Here is a 20,896-nt window from a genome sequence, read left to right as displayed (position 1 = left end):
CTGCTGTGTTTAAAACCAGCCTCAGCCCTGCGTCTGGCCCCCAGCCCCACTGAATCCCTGAGCTTCAAGGCACCTGTAGACATCACGTTCTTGCTCTTGACCGTGAGATATTTGCTTTTAAGCTGGAAATGTTGCGGTGGCCCTTGGCAGAGGAGAGCGTGAGGGAGGCTGGTAGGCACCTCTCCAGGAGAGATATGGGCTCCACCACTGTCTCTAGTGCCTGAGGTGGCTGTGGTTCTGCTGAAATAACGTGGCTTTCTCTTCTGATAAGGGTGAGGGAGGAGAGGAGCTGTAGTTCAGTCTATCTGTGCTGGAGAGAACAGTAAGCCCATGCACAGCTTGACTGCCCTTGCTGCTTGAGGTATGGTAGCACCATGGGAAAATAGCTTGGGGATGACTTATGGGAGGAAAGCAGACAACCTTCAGGATTTCTTCCTCTGGTCCATTTTGCTCATGAGTTGTTTCCTTTCTGTCTCCCCCAGGCTCCTCGGTGACTCAGCTGCTGGCTCGGGACCTGGACAACGACCCGCTGGTGTTTGGCGTGGTTGGGGAGGAGGCCAGCCGGTTCTTCGCCGTGGAGAGCGTGACCGGCGTTGTGTGGCTCCGGCAGCCCTTGGACAGAGAGGTAACGCCGCCTTCTGCTGGGGGAGGAGAAGAAGGTCCCTGCTGGGATAAATGGTGACTCTTCACCTTTGGTGGCAGCTGGGGTGTCGGGAGTGCAGGTGTCAGACTGTCCTGCTCACCCTGTCACTGTGGGGATAGAGAGGAAACAAGCAGGGTGCTCTGGTTCCATCTGGCTTGTTGTTTTTCTTGGATCTCAGAATAATATTTGCAAGTTCAGAAGTGAAGAAAACAATAAATGGAAATGATCCACCGAAGAGGGGGGTGCTTACACATTCAGGGAAATTTACAGCCTCTCTCTTCAAACCTACGTTCCAATGAAATCCTTTGCTACTTAAACCGGTGTGTGAAGAGACCTGAGGTTTCCCTGTTTATTCAATCTCATGATGAATTTTCATCATCTTTTGGGTTCAGGTTGCTGGAAGCTAAATGGGGCAAGATTTTTGCCTTGACCTGTTTCACGCTCCTGTCTTCAGCGGTAGCTTTGGTATGTGCACCAACAGTGCACCCCAACCTCTTTTACAAAAGCCCTGGCCCTTGCCACTTTCCTGGAGCGAGGAAAAAGGGATAGATAGCACAGGAGCTTGGTAAGACTGAGAAAATACTGTATGACTTGGGCACGGTGCTTATATCCCCCTGTGTTCCTTTTGCCAGCGGCAGCGTTACGAAGATAAAACCCATTAACGCGCCTCAGGGTGCTGTTGGTCCTGTTGGAGCCAGCCCGATGTGAGGATGCAGAGCAGCAGCGTGATGGATGCTGCTTAGGCTGGGTGAAGGCAAAACCCAGTTTCACAGCATTAAGAGCGAAACTAGGCTCTGGAAAAATAAAGTGGTTTTCTTCTCCCCTCCACCTCCCCATATAAACAGCTGCTGGCATGAGTCATAAATCTTCTCTTATTCAAGTGCCTACTGCTTCCCAGTACTTGTGATAACAACATTAAGCCAAGGAGGTCAATAGATTTGGGTGACTTTTGGTGGAAGGTAGGAAGGGAAGGGGCTGAGTGGGCTTGACGTGTGGCTGGGATGAACTGGGAGAGGAACCTGCACCCATCTCCTGATCCCAGGGGCTCCAAGTCAGTGAGACAGGGAAGAGAGTGAAGACCAGCCATATGCATAGCTTGGTATGGGTAAGAAAAAGCTATAAGTGGCAATTTATGGTGGAGGGGAGGGATGGAGGTGAACAGCACGCCGGGAGCAGAGAGCACCAGCTTGGATGTGTGGGATCAGAAAGTCAGCGGAGAGAAAGCCCTGCAAGAAAAGTGGTGGGGAAAGAAAAACAAGGAATCGGTTCTTGTACCATGGAGGAGAAAAAGAGACTTGGAAAGGGAGAGGGAGTCATAGTAGGGTAAACGATGCAAGAAAGGGGAAAATAGAGAGAAAGAGGAAGGAGTGAATGTATAGAGGCAAAACAATTTTTAGAAGATTATTCACTCCCACAAAGATGAAAAGGAAAACAGGTGAAAATAAATAAATAAATAAATAAAAGACAAACTCTGAGTCTGAAAAATGTGCTAAAATGAAGGGTGGAGACAGAAATTAGCGTTCTCTAACTTTCTAACTTTCTCTGGTTATTTTATCAAGTTTTTCACATTAAATGCTCAACAGGTTGGTTGTTTTCTCCTGTTTTTCCTTTCTTCCCTACTGCTTTGTCCCTTGTGGTGGCACTGATGGGTGGCGGGGATTAGGGGGAAAAGACACTGACAAAGCAAGGTGGGGTGTCCCAGGAGCCAGAGGCCCCTCTTCCCTCTTCCCATCTCCATTGGTATTTCAGCTCCTCCTTCTGTTCCCCAAGCCCTTCTCCAGGGGTTGCTACCCTAGTGCAAGCTGAGCTCCTGGTCTGGGTACCAGCAGCTGTTGCCTGTCCCCGAGCTGATCTTTTTAGGAATAAATCAAGCAAATCTGCAGCACAGAGCCATTCCAAGTTTGCTTCCCAGCCTTTCCTGCACAGCGCTTTGGGAACATTGAGCTCTTGTGCTGGAGCAGCTCAGGCAGGGCAGGGGTGCTGGTGGTGGGAAGGGATGCTGGAGGAGGAACCAGAGCACCAAACGATGCCCAGGTACCAGACTGCTGTGGTGTCCCACTCCTGCTCTCCATTCCCACATGATTCCTTGGTAAATATGAGATAAATGATCATGGGTAGAAAAGAAAGCTCAGGAAGAGAAGGTGTGCCTCCACTAGCAATATCTCCCTGTTGCAGCCATTTTTAACTACAGATCCTGGGCTTACCCCAGTTTTCCCAGCTCTGTCCTATCCCACGAACTTCTGCACAGCAGGTAGAGTTGGGAAAGCAGCAGCAAGATTCAGATACCCTCAGTGAGACAGTGCTGTATTGTCATTGCAAACGAAAGCTAAATATGCTGCTTTTTGTTTGGTGTTGGGGATCAGGTGGGCATGCAGAGAGAGCTGGGGCGTGATGGAGGAGGCTAAAGAATGGGCTCCTCTCATCTACTTTAGCCTAGCTGTCTGTTTAAAGTACTTGGCTGTTAATCAGGGATTTGGTTCCTTAGTCCCCGCACCCTCCTGACCCAGGGCAGAGGGGTTCTCCACAGCCATGAAATACACTGGAACCCTGCTGGCATTAATATCTCTCAGTGTTTTATGCTCAGTGTAGGTGACTGCACTCGAGCATCGCTTCTCTCCTTGAAGGTCCTGAAAGCATTTTGCATGTAATAATATTGGCTAAAAGTCCCAAGCCTGCCATCTGCAGATAAACACCACAGTATCTTTAATTATATGTTTTTCTTCTCCTTTCCCTTTCAGACTAAGTCGGAATTCACGGTTGAATTTTCCGTCAGTGACAGCCAAGGGGTAAGTGTGACTTCTCATTTCATGGTCTGCGGCACGGGCGCCGACGATGAGCGTGGGTTGCATGGAGACCTTCTGCATTGCCTTGGGGGGGCTTGGGGAGCGGGACCACCCCTGGCCATCATTTGCCAGAAGTCAGAAAAAGCAGCCACAAGCTTGCTTTAGGTTTTAAATCCACGGGTAAAGCTGACGCCCGCTCCCTCTTGTTGTCCCCGTGGTGGCAGGTGATCAAAGGGACAGTCAACATCCAAGTGGGAGATGTGAACGACAACGCCCCGCGGTTCCACAACCAGCCCTACAGTGTCCGCATCCCGGAGGTAGGAGCCACTGCAGCCTCCCAGCGTCTGGCTTGTCCCTCGGTGGCCACACTCGCTGGCCAGTTGCCAGCACAGAGCTGTGTGCTCGGCTACATGAGGGCCACCAGAGCGCAGGACTGTCCTCCCGCCCTGGACCCTCACTGGGGTTGGGGGAGAATTAAACCTCTGGAAGTTATTGTTGCCTGAAAATGGGCAGAAGAAAAATGGCCACAATTTAGGTGCTGGGGGAAGGCAGGTGGAAGAGGTCCGTAGCTCAGAGCCTTTGCAGCTGTTGTGATGTCTTTCCATTGACACAGATGAAGTCTGAAAATAGCTGGAAATATATAGATATATATGTGTTTTCCAGTCCTTTGAGCAGTGGGGAGTGTGCAGCTCTTGTCACAGAGGTGACGTGAGGCAGGACTAAATATTTGTCCAAACACCTGATTTCTGGTAGAATCCTGCCCAATGGCTTCTGCCCTTCCTGGTGGTTTCCATCCACAGCTCTGTAGCAGGACTCGTCCCATCATGTCCTAGGAATAATGTAGGTAGGAAGGGACCACAGGAGCTCATCTGGCCCAACCTCCACTAAAGCAGAGAGGATTTGCATGTTAGATCAGGTTGCTCAAGACTTGTCCAGCCAGGTGTTGAATATCTCCAAGGACAGGGTTTCCACAAGCTCCTGCCACTCTCTCTCCATGCTGGTCATTGCAAAGGAGGTGACACCGAGTCATACCATCAGGGAGACCTTCTGCACCTAAAGCTCAGCTTGGCAGAAATAGGTCAGGAACTTACAGATCCGATGTGAATTTAGACTTCAAAGGTGTGGAGTGAAAGGTGGTTCCTGGGGCAAAAGGGAGGAGGTCGGGGTATTATTTTTGAAATGGGGAACTTAGTAGGGCATTTCACGTTCTCCTATGGAGGAAAGCTCTCCCTCTTGCACCCCGGTGCCAGGGCAGAGCATGTTCTTCTCGGAGCATGTCTTGGGGTGTGGATGAGGTCAAGTGTGCATGTGTGTGTGTGAAGTCACGCAGCCTTCGGTAACAGAGAGGTACAAACGGTGACGTTACAACCGTGTACTCAATATGCTGGCTGCTGACGCCCTGCCGTGCTGGGCTTTGATCTCTCCCTGTCCCTCTGCTGCAAGGATGAGGTTTCTTCATTAGGCTGCTTGTGATGTATGAGCCGGGAGTTTTTAGTCTCATCTTCGCGCCAAGTCATCTGAAACCTCCCTTTGAGAATGACACCGGGTCAGAGTCATTTCTTTTCCTCTTTAAAGCACAAATGGCGCAGAAATGACTTGGCAAAACCCGCAAGAGCTGCTGCTCGCTCTTGCCTTTCTGGTCGGGTGGATGAAAAGTGGGTTTCTGTGTTCTTCCCTGGGGCTGAATTAAGCCCCGCTCGTTCTATACCTGGAGCAGCCATACCAGGTCTCCTCTTGCCCATTGCTTCTGTCCCGAGAGCTGATACTGCAAATCTTAAGCCTTCCACATTTCAGATCTTAACCCATGTGAAGCCTGGAGAGCAAGGAGGGCAAAGCTCCAGTGGTGGTCTGGAAAATGAAGGCTGCTTGAGGAAAGGGAACTGTGGACAGGTGAGCTGCACAAAAAACAGATAGTGGATGAAGAGGTTCCCTTCCCTTTTGCACGTCACTCTGCTTTGTGCGTGAGCTGTGATTCTGCTAGGAGGCATTTCCAGGACTGTCTAATGGTTTGGGGTATCGCAAGCATGGAGCTTCCCAAGTGCGTCCACTCTGCCACCAGACCTGCAGAGCTGGGCTTTGCTGGAGGGTGGCCTAGTCTAATTACAGGGCATCGTGTGACCGTTGCCAGTTTCTGTCTGTGATCTTTAACCAAGGGCACAGATGGGAGGCAACGAGCCACAAACTCATTGCTCAGCCAGCATCTTTCTTCTACCCGGGGAGACCGCCTTTGCTTGACAGGCACTGGGAGAGCAAGGAATGGGGTCCTACCACCTAAGGGGGACACTCCGATGACTGAGATCCATAGGAGATGTGAGCAGTGAGTTTCTGTGTGCTGGCATGGCTCTTGAGGAAGAGATGCCTGTTGTTTTGAGAGATTTGCTGGTCCACGGGTTGTTCTTGTTGCTTGACCACGAGTACTCAAAGCTGGAGGTGATGTGGCATGGAGAATCTTCAATATCTGAGGCCTCTTGAGCCAGGGGACACCTTGGATGCAGCTGATGCTGGTGATCATGGTAGGGGACAACAGTGTCCCCAGGTCATCATCATGCTCCGGGCAGCTCAGGCCAGGGCGAACACAAAGGGCATAGACAGCAAAATCTGTTTCAAAGGCCACCCTGCCCGAGGCGAAGGTTCTGTAGCCGATGAACCCAGCAGGGGCAGGAGAAGAGGCCGGCAGAAGCGGCAGTGCAGCTTTGCATGGACTGGCTCTGCGCAGAATTGGCAGCTAATGAGGGTTTTTCTCTTTTTAATTTTGAGATAAATGGGTGTATCGATTTGCAGTTGTCCTGGCTAATGGAGCAGCAACAGAAAGGCTATTTAAACCTCACTGCTGTTGTGTGGCACTAGGAAAGTCAAAAGAAGAGTGTGCATAAATAAATGGAACATGAAGTAAACTGACCTTTAAAAACAATACTGCCTCTAAATACCCGTCCTGGTGTTCTGCGCAGTCGACTTGATTTGAAAATGGGAATTTATTTGCGCATGGGCTGCGGGCTGCGATTCTTTTTTAGCCTGGGGAGAGGGTGCCCAGTTTAACCACAGCAGCTCTGAGTACCCAGCCCGGGGGTCGCTCGTGTGTCAGGCTGGTGCTGCTGGTCCTCTGTGCTCCTGGTGCCTCAATCGCAGCCCTGGCACCTGCCTGGAATAGCCGAGTGAGGGGCCGCGTGTCCAGAGAGGACATTGCTCTGGCGTAATCGTCCATCCTGTCTGGGCAAGAGTGCCCTGTGATTTGCTTGTCGAAAGGCAACGAGGCGGTGCGGACGCTTTCAAGTCTGTAAAGGAAAGGGGAATCCTGCTAGAACTGGCAACTTAATTCACCAAGCTGGCCTCGACAGAGCTCATTAAGTTCTCGTGTATTCATTTCAGGCTAATGGCTGTCATGCTGACTGCTGTTTGATTTGCTGTAATAGACTTTTATGGCTTTACGGTTTGCTAGGACGTGTGTGCCTCTGTCTGTGCCCTGTGGTGCTGCTGTAGAACATTAGTTAGCCGCTCATGTGCTTGCTACTCTGACCTTCAGGGTTTGTTCTCTTCCTGGATGCATCATCCCTTGTATGTCCCCTCTTGCACATGCTCTTTTTCACCCTTGTTATCCTCAGCCGACCCCAGGGTACCATGTTTCTGAGTCCATGGTAGGCTGTGGTGGTGATGCCATGGTTTCTGACAAGCCCAATCTGCCTTATCTAATCTATTTTTCCGTTTGGCTGGATCTGTAGGAAACCCAGACTTGTTGGATTGTCACAGTTCAATGGCTTTAGGTGGAGTGAGCGAGTGAAGTGAAGTGAAGCAACCACATGGGGTGTGTGGTGTTGGGATGGGGGTAGCCTTGGGTACTTGCTAGGCTTTCTTGTCCCACCTTCCAAGCATGGGACCTTCTGGGTCATGGAGCCCTCTGCTTACCTTTGAAATGAAACAGAAGGAGGCTGAGGGGAGACCTTCTCGCTGTCTACAACTGCCTGGAAGGAGGTTGCAGCATATGGAGGGTGTTGATCTCTTCTCCCAAGTAGCAAATGATAGGACAAGAGGAAATGGCCTCAAGTTGCGCCAGAGCGGGGTTTAGATTGGATATTAGGAAAAAATTCTCCCTGGAAAGGGCTGTGGGGCATTGGAACAGGCTGCCCAGGGCAGTGCTGGAGTCACCAGCCCTGGAGGGGTTGAAAAGGTGTTCAGACGAGGTTCTTAGGGACAGGGTTTAGTGCTAGAGTTGGTTAGGTTATGGTTGGACTCAATGATCCTGAGGGTCTCTTCCAACTGAAATGATTCTGATTTTACAAACCTTTAAGTTTATCCTCAGAAGACATAGCTTTGCAAGATTCTCTTCTGTATCTCCTGATTCTAGGTGTTCGTCTACAGGACACCCCATCTTGGGTCCTGCAAAGGTCCCTCAGAGGTTGAGGCTCTTGTGTGGTGTGGTAACCAAGTTTAGTACCTTCCTGTGAAGAGCTGTTTTCCCCCATAACCGCCAACATCCTGAGCCTGCTGGTCAAGTTCAAACCATTCACATCCTTCTCTTGGCCCTGGAGCATCATCAGTCTTCACAAGCTGGCAGAAAAGGTCACTTAATCGTTGGGTTTTTTATGCTGGATGTTCCCTCAGGAGGTTTCCAGTGGGGTTTTCCCTCCTTTGGTGTTCTCCTCATCTGCTTCCTCCTGTAATATATATTATTGGGTTACGTCTTGCAGCAAAAAGCCGTCCCCATCCAGCTCCAGGCCAGAGACTGCAGATTAGCACCCCAACTTCTCACAAGATGACGGTTGCACCATGAAAACGCATCTGTAACCTGTCAGGAGGTAGCAATTATAACAAGGCTCTGTTTTCACAAGGCACCCACGTCACTGATAACCACAACCATCCACATTGGGAACGTGCTCATCTCTTCTTGAGCTCAAGCAAGTGCCGATAAGAGGCAGAGTTGTGGGAAAGGAGCTTAATAATAGAAAGGAAAGTTTGTGGGCAGCACACGGCATCGGCTCAGCAGCTACGGTCCAGCTTGCAGGTGTCGCGTGTCCTGAGCTCAGCCCTGATTTACCCATTTGTTTTAATTGGGAGGCAGGCGGGCACTTGCCATCAGCAGCATTCCCTTCTGCTCAGGGAGCAGCCTTTGGGATGGAGCCTTCACAAGCTGCTGGTCACCATTGCCATCCTTAATATGGCGGGGCAGTTGAAACAGCAGCTTTTATGATTTTCTTTTAAATCGTGCAGAAAGGTGTTTGACGGGGAGGGAGGGAAAGGAGGGACCGTCACTGCCCTGTCCCGTTACATAGCCTGGAACCAGACCGTGCTAGAGGGTGAGCGGCGGCAGGGAGGATCAGAGAAAGCCCCAAAAGCCCTAGCTGTAATTACAATTATTATTTTGCTTTAATGGTAATAATGTTGGTAATTACATCAGTTTCCCTGCCATCCTACCCGGGAGTCTACAGGGGCTCATATAATTCTATTGCGATGGCTCCGAGGCCCGATGCTGCGCATACGAAGCAGCTGCAGGGAGCCTGAGCTCCTATTTCAGCCCCATTAGCTGTTCCCGTGCACGCTTGCACACACCTTTTGGATTTGATTTTGGGTTTTTTTCCTCCTTCATTTAAAGAGCCTTTAAATTGAAGGCGGCGATAACAGAACTGATAAGAAAGATGTTCCTGCCATGTTGCAAAATTGGCTATAATCACTGCTGCCGGCTTCCCTGCCTTGTCTCTTTTTCTTTCTTTCCCCTTCTCCCTCTTTTCCTTTTTTCCCTGCCCTTATGCGTCTATGTGGATTTTAGAACTGCAGAAATCATTTACAACCAATAACTAACCCACCAAATCCAGCCTTCTCCTCCTTCCACCACCTTTGCGCATGCAAAACGTGCAAGCATATCCAGCTCTTCTGCAGCATTTGGCATGCAATGTTATTTGTTTATTTAGGACGGTGTGTTTTGTCTACATGTCTGTGTGCGTTTGTCTTTTTGGTTTTCTAATCAAACTTCGTAGAAAGGCAGCAAACAACTCGGCAGATTATTGAGGCTGTGTTGATGAAACACTGGTAGAAGGCAGGCAGTTCTCTTTCCTGGGGAAGTGAGCATCTCCATTTCCCTTCCACCCCAACATCCCATGAGTGTGGATGGTGCTGGGTGCTGAGGGTACGTCCCACCTCCGGTGCCTGGTGGAGAAGTGGTGTAGCAGGTGAGACTTTTCCCAAACTTTCCCAAGCATCCTCATCTTCCATTGTGTTTGTTGTCTCTGGGTTTCAAAACCAGCCTCCCTCAGGCTGACAAAAGTACAGCTTAGATCTCCACACCACCTCGCTGACTTCACAGAGTTGGTCGCCAGATGTTTGTTTTGATGTTTCTCCTTTCCGTATACACCTGTGTCTGTGTATTTTTCTTAAAAAAGTTTTTGAGCAACCTTTAATTACTTTCCAACTTCACCCAGCAAGCTTGTGGAAGCAGAGACACATTGCAAAGCGTGTGCCTTCCCTTCAGTAGTCTGAAGTGCAGGTGTACTGCCCATCTGTTAAAAAGCCATCTCTTAGCTGGATGGGATAACCCCTTTGAGAGGGTTTCATCTGCTCTGTAGTCACTAGGTAGAATATCCCTCTAAGAAATCATGATTCGTCCCTCCTCTTTCGACCCCAGCCTGCACGATCCACCAAGACGGGACTATTTCTATATTGTCTGGGAATATTGAATGTTAAGATGTATCTTCACATAGAGAAAACTGCCAGGTTTTGCCAGGGGGACACTGTTTTTCATCGGAAGTCAATAGGCTTGTGCGAGTGACCGTCTCCCGGTGTGGCAGAGGAGAAGGAAGGGGAGCTGAGGCAGTGGCGGCGGATGATGGGGACGGAAGGACGTGAATAATGCACAAGTCGTCAGGCTGAGTTACTCCGACAGGTGGGATGCCGTGTGCATTGGCACGCTGGCTGCGTTTGGCTCGGGGGCGAGTTTGTAAATATTCATAAAGATCCCCCTGTTACACATGCAAGCGGAATGTAAACAGGCTGATGAAGTGCAGGGAAGTTCAGACGCCGTCTTGGGCATCCGTTCTGGCTTTGGGATGCTGGCAGCTCCTTTGGGCAAGAACCTGGGAGCACAACAGGTGGCAGCTGCCGCCTCCTCCCTGCTCTTTGCTGCCAGCACCGGAGAACGATACTTGAACAAAATGGGCTGCAGCGCGTGGAGTAGAACGCAGCATTTGGGCTGAAGGATTTGCACAGCTGACATCAGGCACGTCCATGGGATTTATATAGAAACTTGTTAAGGGGTGAGGTGCTTATTAAAGAGTCGTGGTGCATCTGTATGGTGTGGCCAGGCTGGAAAGGGTCCAGAGAAGGGCCATGAAGATGATCAAGGATGGGAAAGCCACCATATGAGGAAAGCCTGAGAGAATTGGACTTGCTCAGCCTTGAGAAAAGAAGGCTCAAGGGAGACCTTATCACCATCTTCCAATAGTTAAAGAGTGGCTGCAAAGATGCTGGAGACTCCATTTTTACAAGGAGTCACCTGGAAAAGATATGGGGCAATGGGTACAAGTTACTCCTGGGGAGATTCCAATTGGCCACAAGAGGGAAATTTTTAATCAGCCATTGGAATAACCTCCCCAGGGAAGCAGTGGATTCCCCAACATTGGACACTTGAGATTCAGCTGGACAGGGTGCTGGGCCATCTTGTCTGGATTGTGCTTTGGCCAAGCAAGGTTGGACCAGATGACCCCTGAGGTCCCTTCCAACCCGGTATTCTATAATTCTGTGATGAGACATGGAGGATTTGAGTGGTGTGGCTTGGATACGGGGGACTGCACGGGGCTGGGAGGCTGCTGGAGATCTCCCCTTGCCTTGCATGGGGGAAGCTGTTGGGTGATGCAGCAGGTGCTCAGACCCAGAAGCATCCTTCCCTCTAAAGGTCATCTGTGTGCAAGTTTTTGGTCATTATTGCTGATGCATATACTGTGACGACAGGTGGAGAGCATCAGAGGGTCTTGAGTGACTTCCTGACATCCTCGGGAGAAAGAAAGTCTCCACCTCTAGCAGTCCTGTCGCTTGTCTGGCTTCACCGGTGAAGAGGAGACTTTGGTCCTTTAAAATACGTGCCCAAGGAGTGAAATGAGAAACGCAACAGAAACTACTGGGGCGGAAAACTCCAAATGGCGTGGAAGTAATGTGTAAAGTGTCCTGGAGATAACAGTCATTTCCACCAGGCAAAACTTGGGCTCTTTCTGGAAGGATCCTGCAGCAAGGAGGGGGGCAGCGCCTGAAAATTAGAAATAGTCGTGCTGTTCTGACCAGCGTAACGCTGGGGTAGGCGAAGGGACAGGGGAATGCGGAAAGGGGAGAAAACGGCAGATTTGGAGCTGAAAGAGAAGCTGGCATGGGGAAGCAAGCAATTCGGTGCTGCCGCCGAGGAGCCGTCGTGCTGGGAAAATAAGATTCCCGGAGCCAAAGAAATAATCTCGGGGCAGAGGAAAAGTGTACAGAGGCATTCTGCAAGCAAGGAGCACCCAGAAACAGGGGAGAGTATCCCCTTGGCCCCACGGGCAGCGAGCAATGGGGCTGCTCAGACCAGGCAGCGCTTCTTCCCGAGCAGAAAGTGGTCCCTCAGCATCTCTCGCTTCAGGGGCAATTCAGGCTTGGGCTGCTCTTTTCCAGGGGACTGGCGGTGCCTGGACCGGGTGCTGCGGCCCAGCCCTTCAGTGTAATTCCACTTACACATCTGGGCAGCAGATGGCTGCAAGGTCTCTTCCTCGTCCCCAGCGGGAGGAAGGGCTGTGGCTGCCAGCCAGGGGCAGAGGAGTGGGGAGCTAATGAATGGGACCTGTTAGCAATTAGTTTCGTTTTATCTCTCTTTCCTCCCCCTCTTTTCCTTCTCCCAGAAGCCAGGGATATCACTTATTATCTCCTGCTAGCCAGCCAAAGCTGCATCCCTTTCCTTTGCATCCCTGTTTCATTCACCTCCCTCTCCATACATCATCAGGCAGCGGGAGCGTGCCTGGCCGTAGAAATGTTTATGAACACCAAGGCAGCAGAAAGAGCCTTTATTAAGAGTAATTTCACTAGAAATGAACTCTTTTCACCCGCATTATCACGCAGTTTGCCACTTTGGGCTCCTTTTTCAAGCGTACCGCCTAAATTAAGGCGTGATTAAGATCATGGAGAAACGCATGGTGCCGGGGACGGTGCTCCAGCCGCTGCCGGCTTAGGGTACGGGCTCGTTCAACCTGGAGTAATGGAGCTCAGCAGCAGCCGTGCGGGGTGGACACGCGTTGGCATCCTCGCTCGGGGCAGCTCGGGGAGGTGCAGGCAGAGCTGCCAGAAGAGCCTCGCCACAGCATTTTGCAAGAAAACCCCTGGTTTTAATTAAGATGGAAATATTGAGGAGGAATGTTGTCATTTTGACAGCAAAGCTGGGCAGAAATAGCATTTCAAAAGGACAATAAAAATCACTCTTGCAACAGATTCATTCCAATTTGTTTTTCAGAATTGCGTTTTGCGTTTTATTAGTTTGTAATGTGTCAGTGACAGTCGTGTATAATAAGCTTTCTCCTGCTGGTCATACTTTGTGATAAAATAATAGACTAAATCAGTCTCTCTATATATTTTTTAAATATTTATGTGTGAACTGAACTGTTTATATCAGTTTCAAACTCTTTCCATTATAAATGGGAGAAATGTGATCTAGGAAGAAGTTTCAATCAGTATTAGGCAGTCGTTGCTTAATTTCAACCATTAATTGCTATTGAAACTTAAAATGCGGTTGATTTGTCAGTGTGAAGGATGAAGGGAGCAGGAAAACTGAATACAGACTTCGAGGCAATTTTGTCTGAAAGTTTTGGGTTTTCAGGATTTTTCTACAGGAGATTTGAAAAGCGTGTTGGGTTTGGGGTTTGTCGTTTGTTTGTTTGCTTGTTGCTTTTGGTTTTTCTCTTCCTAAATGGGGATGCAAACCCAGTCTGGGTGGCTGTGGGTTCAGACAGCTGGTGTGTGGGAAGGCTTGGCCTGGGGAAGCGTCATGTTGAGCATCTGGGCTCCTATGGAGATCATCACCACTGCAATATTGCCACTGGCCCCACTCCCTTCAGCAGAACTAAGCAAACGAGCTTTGCAAGTATGGTTTCTGTGCTTTTCCAGCACCCCTTTCCCGACTTGTGCTGCGCTCCTGCCCCTCTGCCCTGCTCTCCAAATGCCTGCTCTGCTCTTCTTGCCAACACGAGCAGCTCACGAGGTGATGTAGCACACACACGTGCTTTCACGTGCACGTAAAGGGTCACAAGAAATAGCTGTGCAAGCCGCCTTCATGTCCTAATATGTCTCCAGATAATTAATGGAAGCATGAAGAGGTGCGTGGATGGAAGGAGAGAGCTGGCAGCTGTCACCCTGTATGGGACAGTGGTTTTCTGTTCCCTTCTTTTCAAAGATTGAGTTTGTTCAGCGTGATCTGGGAGGTCTTGCTGGGATGCAGGCGTGGTGTGTTTGGCCACCCATCTCCTCCAAGCTCAGGCAATGGTTTTACTGTCAGCCTCCCTGGTTTTCAAACCTGCCTTGGTGTTCCTCACCATAATATGTCACTTCCAGCTTGGCTTGGCCCTCAGCCATAAATCAAACTTGAAAGGGCAATGGGAAGGAGGAAAGCGAGAAGAGGAGATATTCATTAAGTCGGTCACCTCCTGCCCAGCCTGTGTGTGATGAGTCTCAGTTGCTCATATGCGTTTGGAGGCATCTCCTGCTCAGATGACCTGGGATCTGGCTGTTTGTGCCAGGGTGGCCACCAGCATCACCTTCACACCGGTGTTTAAGGAGGAAAAAGAGGAGTTTGTAACTGGTAGGCTGGTATGTTCCTCTGAGATGTGTTTTTTAGCACTTCTCAGTTCATTACCAAGAGTGGAAGATGTAAATATCTTTCCCTAATTAGTACCTTTTTGTTTAATGGTAAGTTGAGAGTGCAGCCCTCTGAGCTTTGGAGGGGGAAGGATCTACCTCTGCTTTGTACTATAACCAGACTTCAACGAGCAACCCGCATGGGGAATGATTTCTGCTGCGTGTGTGATTTGGAGGACCCCAAATCTACACAGGTCAGGAACTACCGAGCCAGCACTTGGAAAATAACTCTATTAAACATGCTGGAGACACGCGGCCAGATGTGCGTGTGCAGGTTTCCCAGCCTCCCAGCAGAACGCGCTGCTCTGTCCGAGATGCGCTGCTGCCCGCCCCTCGCCTTCCAGCTGCGCTGAGAGGGTTAAAGCATAAAAGCCGTTCCAGCGCGGTGGGTAGCTGATGGCCCGTGAAGCAGCGCAGGCGTTTTCAGCTGGTTGGTGAAATAGCAGGACAGGTGGATATTTTGTTTTCCTCTATAATAACTTGTGCATTTGGGGAAGGAAATTTGCAAAGAGGCTGTTTGTGCCGGTATGAGCCCCGGAGGACTGCGGCACTGCGGTTCGCCTCGGTCCTTGCAGTCAGCAGGGAAATGGCTGTTGGGGCTGAGGGCATCTCGGTGGGGTTGTCCTTGCCCTGTGGGACGTCACTGCAGTGTTGCCTTTGAGCACGTCTACCTTGCATGCACAAGTCTGAGGGCTGCGTGAGCTTCAGGGGATGGGTTGGGAGCAAGTTGGCAACCTGCATGCTCCTAACATCAGTGATCCAATCTGGTATCCCACCACACATCATAGGGGATCTTCTGCAAGGCTTTCCCTTGGTGACCTTCAACACAAGACTTACCCCTAGCTGCAGGGCAAATGGTACCTTTCCAGTAAGGTTGCACTTCCAGAGCATGAGCTTCATCATCAGTCCCTCATCATTAGCTTAAACCGATGTCTTGTTGTGTGCTTGCATGTCATTTTTGGTGTGCTTAGATGATATCAGGAGGTGGCCAGCTTTCCTCTGGAAGACAACAGACCTATTTTTCACTTTTAGTTGTATGAATTACATTCTTCTTCATGAGCACCTCTGAAAAGAGGAGTGTAAGTGGCTCACCTGTCTCTGTGGAGTGTGTGGGGGTGTTCAGTGGCCCAAGCAGCAGTGATGGTGCTTTCTGCTTGCACCTAATGCACATCTGCAAGGAACCTGTTCTCTGTTGGTCTGATGCTTTCGGGCTCAGGAGCTCAAGAGGAGGCTGGAAAAAGAGTAAGAAGGAGCCCAGTTTGCAGCCTAAGGGTGCCCGGCAAGGGGAGGAGAAGGCGGTCTGGAGGAGACCTTCAGGAGAGGTGGGTGGCAGGAGCAGGACAGCCAAGCCTTGCGCTGGCGGTGGGTCGCGTCCCTTCTGCACGTTCGCGCTTGAGGCCAGGCTGCGGCAGGCGCGCTTCTTTTTGGGAGGGGGGTGTTTTTGGTTAAAAAGCCTCATCGGAGCGTTATGGAATCGGAATGCGAAGGGTAATTGAGCTGAAAGCCATTCTCTCCCCGCAGCCGGCGCCGCCAGACCTGCTGAAGCGCCCCCAACGCCAGCCTGGGAATGCTGCTGGGGCAGCGGGAGGTGGGAGGAGCCCCCCCTTGGCTGGGTCCCCTCAGCCACGCTCCTGTGCCTGCTGCTCATGGGGGGAAGTGGGGATGGTCCCAGTAGGGAGACCCCCTTGGCTGGGTCCCCTCAGCCACCCTCCTGTGCCTGCTGCTCATGGGGGAAAGTGGGGATGGTCCCAGTAGGGGTGACGTGGAGGAGAAGCAGGACTGGTGATGGATGAAGGTTTTGGTGTGAAACACACACAGAAAGGTAAATAGGTTCCTGGGCCACAATCTCTGTTCTTGCAGGCATCGGTCTGCTCCCTGAATGGGTTCCTGTGTCTCAGATGGCTTCTCCCTGCATCCATCTGTGGTCGTATCCTCCCACTCCATCCCTGCCCTGTGCAGGACATGAGAGCAGAGCCCCACCAAGCACCTCTGTGTCCCTCCCCATGTCACGTATTGTGCAAACGCCACCTGTGCATGGAGAAACGCTCCGGAGCACCCACTGGCATGGCCAAATAGGTGATATTTTTGAATAACTGGAAGGACTGATTAATTAAAAAGGGCTAGTTAGGGTGAACATCATTATTAAACGCACCTGTGAGATGTTAGTCACGGCTGCGGTCCCTCGCCGCTCTGATGGAGGGAGCTTGTGAAAGGGAATGGGGACTGGGAGAGGTGCTGATGTGACCTCAAGGAAGGGGTTAGCAGCAGACCCCTCCATTTTGCACCTCCAGCATGACGAGGGTGTGAAGCGTGCGGCCCGACTGCGTTCCTTGTCGTGCGTTATTGATTGCCAAACAGGCGCCGTTAAGTGCCTCTCGTTAATATTTGTTTTGGTCTTTTCCCTGAATTCCGATGAGCGGAGGAGATGCTTCTTATCTCTGTCCTGCAGGTTTTCTTTCTAGAGGATTCCTCTGGCTAGTGACAAAGCTGGGCTTTGGAGCTGCTCGTCCAGCTTTCAGGAGGAGGGATGAGTGAGTAGCTGACACAAAATCTTGGGGACTCTGCAGAAAGCAAGAGAGGAATGAGAATTAACACAAAATTAAGAGGTAAAAATGCTCTGCTTGTGTCGTGCAGACGAAATATGGATTTCCAGGCTTGGCTGGGTTTGTAAATATTTTTTTAAGGAGACTCTGTGGGCACATAAGTCATGCTGACTAAACTTCTAAATGCATGAGCGAGGACGAATGGTGTGAGCTGTGGAGCCCGTACCAGGGACTGCTGCTTGGTCACTGCTTTTGTAGCTGCTGCTGAGGTTCCAAATTAAGACCAGAGGCTGTGGTCAGTGGGCATATTGTCTGTATCTTCTGGGCTGTTGTGGTGACATTGGTCCTTTAGCTTCTCCATCACCTGGCAGGTGACCTCCTCTTCATTTCCATTCATCTCCCTGTTCTCCTAGAGAACGTTTGTGTCAGATTGTGCTTTTGAGACGGTCTGCCATGCCCACACGTTGAGAAGCTGCCTGCAAATGCTTCTCACCTGGGCTGCATGGTTTACCTCCCCGGACAAGAACCTTGTAGAGCAAGGCTGGAGGAGGTTGTCCCAGCTGCTGTGTTTGATGTCCTGGGTCTGGGGTGGGTCCTCACTTCTCTCCTCTATTCCTGACCTTGGTGGGTGACTCTTCCCTTTGCTCCTTGTACCCCTTGTCCCAGGGAAGTGGGGGACCCCAGGTGACCATGCAGGTCCAAACTGTTGGGCTATGGCCAAGGGTCTCTCATCACCTAAGTCACAAAAGGGGTTTCTGAAACTTGACAGTAGTGTAAATAAGGCAAAGCACAATTTCCTTCTGTCTTGTGTAATAACACCGTGTTTGTTAGGCTTGACTTAACTGCAACTGGTCCACCCAAAGCTATTGAAATGATTTTGAGCAGCAGTTTCTATCTATTCAGGTTGTGCTCCCAGGCACTTAAGTGTAGATCCTGAAATGAAAGATTTCTGGTGTGCCCAAAGGCAGTGAACAGAGCTATTTTAATGTGGTTGCTTCTCTGGCTTTTCTATGGAGAGTTGGGCTCAGGTCTGCTATGAGGTGATATTGGAGTCCATGAAGCATGAGAAACTGCCTGTGTTTGTGGGTTACAAATGAAGACCTGTCAAAAACCTTTTTAAGCAGTGACAGAAGTTTTCTTTTTCATGATACATTTAACTGAAAGGCTCTGCATCCCAAGGAGGTTTGGCTCTTTGCGTTCTCCTTTTCTAGGTGTTCAGAAAAATACGGTTGGCAAAAGTTGGTCGTGTCTCTTTATTTCCCACCCATCCATTAGAGCCTTTTGGTGAGCGTTTGGACTCTCTGGGGTGCTTTAGCTTCTGGGAAACAGGATGGCCAGGGAAGGGGGAATGGGACGTGGAACCCTCCTGTGCTTGAAGCAAGTGCTTTCCCAGCTTCTTGTGGGAAAAGGGTGCAGGTTATTTCCATTGATTTGGTGTCAAGAGATGTTTTTTTCAAAGGGTAAATGTGTTTATAGGATTTCTGTCCTTTTGTTGTAAGAAGTAGGACATCATTCCCGGACACGGGAGTTTGCTAGGAGAGTGTCACATCGGTTCTTCATCAACGTGTTCCGTCTTGTAACTCCATTCCCCGGCATGTTGAGCAGGTGGCATGTGAAACGTGGCGTTGCTCATTGCCATCTCCTGCCTCTAAACCTTGTATTCAGCACAAGCTCCTCTGGATGGGCATTGGGAAGCTGCTTTCAGACACCACACCTCAACTTGTGTGCTCCTGGCCAAGTCCTTTGCTTCCTTTGAGCAGCTGGAACACCTGCCAGTCTGTGGGTTTGGTAATAGGAGGTGACTGGACATGTACAGAATACAAAGGGGTTGTCAGAGTTGATGGGATTGTTACCCCCACCGCTCCAGTCTCAGCTCAAGAGTTGTCTTAAAGCATTTGAGGGGAAGGTAAGAAATTGTCACAACCGGTGTTTCCATACAAGCTCAGGACTGCGGAGGTTTCCCTCTCCCCCTGCAGATTAAACACCACAGGAAGACAAGGGACGCCAGGTTGTGGGCTGAAGATCTTCAGCTTTGATGCAGAGAGGTCTCCTCTGGTTTGGGTCTATCTGCCCTATAGCTGTGGGGAGGACTTGCACCTTTATCTTCCTCCCCCCTACAGCACTCTTTCCTTACCACACCTGGGGAAAAACAGTGTAGTTTGTAGCCTTTCTGGCCTGCCTTGGGCTAATTATTTGTACAGATAATGAGCAGAGATGCTTTATGGAAGATGTCTATCTGCAACTGTTCAGCTTCCCAGAGAAGTTCTTTCACTTGAAGGAGGGGTAATTACTCTTTGCTCCAGATGGGTGGGTCTCATTGCTAATTAGCAAGGGATGTTCATTAGGAGAGGTTTCTTGCCATGAGCTCCCAGCCCTTTGTGTGCCATGCTGCTGTGATGTTGCTGCTCCTTGGGTCCCAGGTGGGGTCACGGCTTTGGTGGGGCTGGTGGCCACCAGAAACCCAGGCTGCTGTTGGCCTGTGCCAGCAGACACCCTGGTAGGGAGCGAGGAGGAGGAGGAATAGAGTAGAGGAGGAAGGAGGGGAGCTGCATGGCAGAACAGTGCCATTAATTGAAAGAAATCTGCCTGCGAGTACCAAAAGTGCTGGCTTGCAGGGCAGGAGAAGCAGCATGCACTGGAGGGTCTGGGGGCTTTTTAGCACTTCAGTGGTCCTTGGAGAGCAAGTGGTGACACACGGTGTGGCAGCCTGCAGCTCCCGGAAGATCTGAGAGAAGGAGACTTGAATTAACAAAGTGGTTCTTTTGTGGATGTTACAAGTCTTTAGTTCATTGCAGATCCAGCTGTTCCTGCATTTGTTTGCATGATAGATTTGCTGAGAGGACTTAGTAGCAGGGGAGCTGGGTCCTGCCTGGGTGTCGTGGCCAGAGAGTAGTCCCTGGGAGAGAAGTGCCCAGGTTCTCCTGGTCCCTGTAGGACAACAGGCTTGGCATTAGGTGAAGCGATAGCCACAGCTTTGATAGCCACGGGCAACTTGCTTCTGTGGCCATGCATTTCACCACCTGCGTGAGGTCTGTTACAGCTGAGCACCAAGATCTAAAATAACCCAGATAAAACAACACAACAGAAGATGACAGTTCCCTCCAAACCCTTGGGACTGACTCAGAGTCCTGCAGAAAAGGGAGTGTGGTCAGATCAGGTGGAATCTAACCAGATGAAATAGCAGCAATTTGCCACCCCCTTAGCGTATCTGACACTTGTAGTTGAATGGATCCTGCTTTAAACTGAGCTTAAAGGCAAGCTGGCAGGAGAAGCTCGGTCAGCCCTGTGTCAGCCCCTTCCTGCACGGCTGCTGTGTGCGCACGGGAGAACACGGGCAGGGCTGCAGCCCAGGGCACTCAGAGCAGAGGAGCCGGTGGTTCTGCCATTGCTTCTGTGTGCTCCAGGGTGAACCAGAGTGTCTCTGAAGGAAGCTGCATCACGCAGATCAAGAGTCTTCATGTTCCTGCAGCTCTGATATATGATACAGGGATCGAAAAGTGTTTGGGGTTTGCTTGCCTCGGTTTCCCTGGACATCTTCTTCGTCGGCTGTCCCCTTGCACAGGGGTGAGCGTGCCCGGCTGTGGGGGCAGTGGCACGGCTCCTGCTGCCCACCGGCCCCGTGGCATCGGGGTGGAGGGCGTGAGGCACAGCCGGAACCGGCCGGGTTGCCCTGGGCAGCGTTTCTACCTGTTTCCAGCTCGTGGAGGTAGAGGAAAGATGGCAAGATGTATTTTGCAGTGGACAGGTAGGACCAAATCCTGCTTTCTCTCCTCCAGCAGCTGTAAGTACAGCTATGGCCAATGTCATTTACTGCCCCTGCTTGAAAACTGTCCTTCCCCCCCCCAGTTAACAACATACATCTTGCCTGCTTCCAGCTCGGTGTTCTCCTGCCCTGTGTCTCTTCTCATCCTGGTCACCTGTGCTCCCACCAGATCACAGAATGTCCTGAGTTGGAAGGGACCCACAAGGATGACTGAGTCTGCCTTTGGGGTCCTGGTGCCCCAAGCCTGCTCCGTGTAGATAATACGCTGTTCGCTGCCACGGTGGGGCATGGAGGACACCGAATGTTCCCCGCTCCTCTT

At 50.7% G+C, this 20,896-nt stretch overlaps 1 protein-coding gene across 1 annotated transcript in view; it reads left to right on the top strand.

Annotated features, from left to right (window-relative positions):
* Positions 1-20,896, top strand: part of CDH23 (cadherin related 23) — a gene marked incomplete at its 5' end in the record, with an annotated part of 192,691 nt that overhangs the window by 34,001 nt on the left and 137,794 nt on the right. Inside the window, 3 exons of the mRNA XM_080347704.1 lie at positions 483-625; positions 3,382-3,429; positions 3,651-3,743. Of these exons, the coding sequence (XP_080203830.1) occupies positions 483-625; positions 3,382-3,429; positions 3,651-3,743 (284 nt within the window). The remainder of the gene's footprint in view (positions 1-482; positions 626-3,381; positions 3,430-3,650; positions 3,744-20,896) is intronic.

Source organism: Nesoenas mayeri (genome assembly GCF_963082525.1).
Source record: "Nesoenas mayeri genome assembly, chromosome: 7".
NCBI lineage: Eukaryota > Metazoa > Chordata > Aves > Columbiformes > Columbidae > Nesoenas > Nesoenas mayeri.
Note: the sequence above shows the minus strand (reverse complement) of the source record. Positions and strands in the feature narration are given on the sequence as shown.